The 4518-nt window shown below is 40.6% G+C and overlaps 1 protein-coding gene across 1 annotated transcript; it reads right to left on the bottom strand.

Moving 5' to 3' along the window:
* Nucleotides 1-694: 694 nt before the first annotated feature.
* LOC100355799 (small nuclear ribonucleoprotein-associated protein B-like) lies at nt 695-1800 on the bottom strand. The gene has a single exon (XM_051855929.2). It carries the CDS (start codon nt 1702-1704, stop codon nt 1009-1011), a length of 696 nt encoding a protein of 231 aa, XP_051711889.2. The 5' UTR covers nt 1705-1800; the 3' UTR covers nt 695-1008.
* Nucleotides 1801-4518: the final 2718 nt, after the last annotated feature.

Genomic DNA, 4518 nt, shown 5'->3' with positions numbered 1-4518 from the left:
GACATCAGGGTTGATTCCACATCTTAGCTATTGTGCATTTAGCACCAATAAACATGGGGATACATGTAACTCTTTCATATGCTGATTTTATATTCTTTGGGTAAATTCTCAGGAATGGGATGGCTGGGTCAGGTGGTAGGTCTCTTTTCAGCTTTCTGAAGTATCTTGATATTATTTTCCACAAGTCCTCTACTCATTTGCATTACAACCAACACTGAATTAGGATTCCTTTTCACCATATCCTCACTTGTAATTATTGTTTTTTTTTTTTTTTTAATTTCTGTATGCTCGCCATCGTAATTGAGGTTAGGTGAAACCCCATTATGGTTTTTATTTGCATTTCCCAGATGGCTAGTGATCATATTTTCTCATGTGTCTGTGGGCCATTAAAATTTCATCATTTGAAAAATGCCTGTTCGTGTCCTTTGCCCATTTCTTAATTGGATTATTTGTTTTGTTTTAGTTGAGTTTCTTGAGATCTTTATAGATAATGAATATTAGTCCTTTATCCTTTGCATAGTTTCCAAATATTTTCTCCCATTCTGTTGGTTGTCTTTTCATTTTGATAAGTGTTTCCTTTGCTGTTCAGAAGCTTCTTAGCTTGATGCAATTCCATTTGTCTATTTTTGCTTTTATTGCCTGTATTTCTGGGATCTTTTACAAAAAGTTTTTGCCCATGCCAATGTCTCCTGTGTTTTCTTTTCTTTTCTTTTTTTTTTTTTGATATTCTCTTAAGAGTTTATTATAAACCAGTTTCATAGGCCACAAGGAAATAAAAGGACTATGTACAGCCTTACAGGACACAGACAGGGAGCTGAGGAGGGCCAAGACGAGTCTAGGGCCTTGGAGGGAGCATTCCCGGGGGAGGGGGCCCTGTAAGGGAAACCGGACAATCCGGTGAGACTCCAGGAACAACAGCATAACAAACAAACAGGTCTGTGGTAACGTGGCCCTGGGGGATGGGGTCCACGCCTCTGTGGATATACTTCCATAACTCTGTGGCAAGGGTCAAAGGAGGCCTCGCATCCCAGGGGGAGGGGGCCGCATCCCTGGAGGGGGCATGCCCATTGGAGTTCCTCGTCCAGGGGGAATTCCCATTGGGGGACCCATAGGAGACCTTATACCAGGAGGTGGGCCCATCATGCCTGGAGGAGGTGCACCTCGGCCCATGGGTGGGGGAGGACCCGCACGGCCAGGTGGGTACTGGGTGGGGGCCCCTGCAATACTAGCTGTGGCAGCTGCTGCAGCAGCTGCAACAGTGCCTCTTCCTTGAGGGGTCATCACCTGTTGGGTTGGCCCACCAACCCCACGAACTGGGCCAGCAAGACCTGCGGGAGCCTGAGGCATGGGAACACCAGCTGGGATTCCTCTGCCAGAGTCCCTGCCAATCCCTGGGCCCCCAGCAGCTCTAGCAAGTGGTACTCTGGCAATGCCAGTATCTTTGGGAGGAGGACCCTCTTCTGTCATGGAGACCAGGTTCTCCCCTCGCAGCAGCACCAAGCCGAGGACTCGCGTCTCTTCCCTTTTTGCCTGTTCGGAGTTCTTCGGCTTGATCTTCCTGAACTCGTCACAGTCACAGAGGATCAAATTCACGTGCTTGTCAAAAGCCTTAAAGGTGGCGATGAAGATGTGGCCGTCCTGTAGGATGCACGTCATCCTGTAGTCGATGTGCTGCAGCATCTTGCTGCTCTTGCCCACCGTCATGTTGGTGGTTCTGATGGCTCAGATCCCCGCCGGATTCCCTTCCACCGAAGCCTAGACGCCAGCCAGCGGCCGGATTCCCGCCGTTGCTGCCGGAAGTGCAGCTCCTGTGTTTTCTAAATTTGGTTTGGTGACCTAACTTTTGACAATTTGCTTACAGCATTTCAGGGTAGCTTCTTTGGGTTGATCTTGTTTCAGGTCCATGGAGCTTTCACAACTCTGGATGTGAATATCTGTCCCAAACTTGGAAAGTTTTCAACCAGTATTTATTTGTGTAAGTTTTTTTTACCACTTTTCTTTCTCTTTTACTTCTTAAATTTCTAAATTTATTTAGCTTACATGATTAATATTTGTTCATATGATGGTATCATATAGATACTTATCTTGTTTTCACTATTTTTTCATTCTTTTCTTCCCTCTAATAGGTTAAATCAAATGGCCACCTTTAAGTTTGTTGAGTTCTTCTTCTGTATGATTGAATCTGCTACTGAAATTATACTGTATTTTCCATTTTTTTCATTGTATTCTTCAGCTGCAGAATTGCTGTTTGATTCCTTTTTATGATTTTTTATTTTGTTTGTTTTTCTGATATGCTTTAGACATCTATTTTTGCTTTTATCTCATTTGGCTTATTTTATATGGTCATTTGGAATTAGTTTGCAGAATTTTGTATGAATTCACTTATTTGTGATTTGCTATTGGAGCATTTCTTTTGTGATTTGTTATTGGAGCATTTCTTTTGGTGGTGTTGTGTTTACCAATTTCTTTGTTATGCATGTAGCCTTACATTGATGTCAATGCATTCAAAGAAGCAAACATATCTTTGAATATTTATAGATTTGTTTCAGTAGTTAAATACCAGTCTGCCATGTCTCTAAGCTGATGGGATTCCCTCTGAGATTTCAGTAGAGTGGTAGTAGAGTGAGCTCATATCCCAGTGATTGGGTTCACAATTGGCAGACCAAATCAGGCATCTGAGCTAATTTGGATCCTGTCTGGAACCTAGATAGAGTATACTTCTTCCACAACCTTGGTGAGTAGAATTAGTGCTGGGATAAGTATCCACAATTGGATCTATGGATGATGTACAAAATATATAGACAGGGGTGGCACTCTCTGAAACCCTGGGGTGGCTCCCAGTACAAAACTGAGTGGTTCCCTGAGTGGGGATGACTTTCTCCAGACTGCACTGAGGGGAACTATAACAGTTACAGGTTTCTTCAGGGTTCACAGCTAAGGTTGAGATCTTAAGGCCTGTAGCTCAGGTCATGGGAAAGGTTTCCTCGTGCTAGATTTTTGGGTGAGTAAGACTGCCCCTGGGTTAGAGCTGAAGGGGCCAGAGCTGGTTACTGGACCATTTCAGGTTCTGCTATGGGACTAATATTGCCAAGCCTGGCTCCTAAGGATGTGACTTGGATGACAGCTGAAATGGACTGGAGCCTACTTACAGAAACATCTGAAAATCATTTGTGGGACTGAGGTTAGCAATCTTGCCTCCTGGAGCACAGATGGATGTGACTTTGAGGGATCAATGAGTAAGCATTACTGCTCTCAATGGTAGCTACAAAGGGCTGGAGCTGAGTTTGAGAGCTTCTTCTCATTTTACTCCTAGGACTGAGAAGTGTGAGGGAATTATACAATGCATGAATGGGTATAAGTCAACCTGGGTCCCTTAAATGATTCTGGTAACAGGACCAAAGCCAGATTTGGTTATAGCTGAATCCCCAGGGTGATAATGCTCTTTCTGGGTATGTCACCTGCACAGCAGTTTGTGAGCTTGCAAACTAAATGTGAACCTTCTCTCTCAAATCAGCCCTCTTCTATTTTGGGCTCCAACAGTGTTTTACAATTTCCTACCTGGAACCAAAGCATCTTAAAGTACAATTTTGTCCATGGATAGATGTCAAATTATTTTTGTTATGGAGGGATACAAGCAGGGAACCATCTATTGTAGTACATTGCTGATATCTCTCTCCTAAGGTAGTAACTTTAAAACTGATTTATTGAAATATCATTGACATGTTATAATTTTTCATGTGTATAATACAGTGGCTTCTATGATGTTACAGATATGTGTGACATTCACCATAGTCAATTTTATGGTATATTTATCACTTCACAAAAAACCCAATACACTTAAAATAAGCTCCCCTTTCCTCACATCCCTCCTAGTTTTAGCCAAAGCAACTATGAATCTACCTCTGTCATTATAGATTTTCTTATTTTGATTTTAATATGAATTAATTATTTCGCTTAGCATGATGTTTTCAAGATTCATCTATGCTGCAGTGTATGGAAGTACTTCACTTATTTTTATGGCTAAACAATATTCCATTATAAGGTTATATTACATCATATTTATCTAATCATCAAATTAATGGATATTAAAATTTTTAGTATTATGAACAGTGCTGCTATAAATACTTGTGTACAAATTTGTAAGTCAATATTTATCTTCAGGATATAGCAGGAGATGAATTATGTCAGGCCTAATGACGACTTACTATTTCACAGTTAATTTAAATTCCATCCATAATTCCAATATTTAAGTGTGGTTCTATTAATTTCTTTTTTATATGCTACTTTTGTTTTTTTTTGTTTGCCTTTTTTATACTTCTTTTTTGACATTTAGACATCTTATGTAAATGGAAATTCAGTAAAGTAAATTTCATTCTTGCGAATTTACTCATTTTTTTTCTTGCAAAAACTTTAGTTTGGAAATTTAATCTGCAGGAGTGGGCTGAATTTGTAGTCACAATAGATGCTGTCAAATGCACTTTAACCTCAAAATTTCTCTAGCAATATTTTTTGTTTTGA

Source organism: Oryctolagus cuniculus, chromosome 5 (assembly GCF_964237555.1).
Source record: "Oryctolagus cuniculus chromosome 5, mOryCun1.1, whole genome shotgun sequence".
NCBI classification, from domain to species: Eukaryota; Metazoa; Chordata; class Mammalia; order Lagomorpha; family Leporidae; genus Oryctolagus; species Oryctolagus cuniculus.
This window is presented reverse-complemented; position numbering and strand designations above follow the sequence as displayed.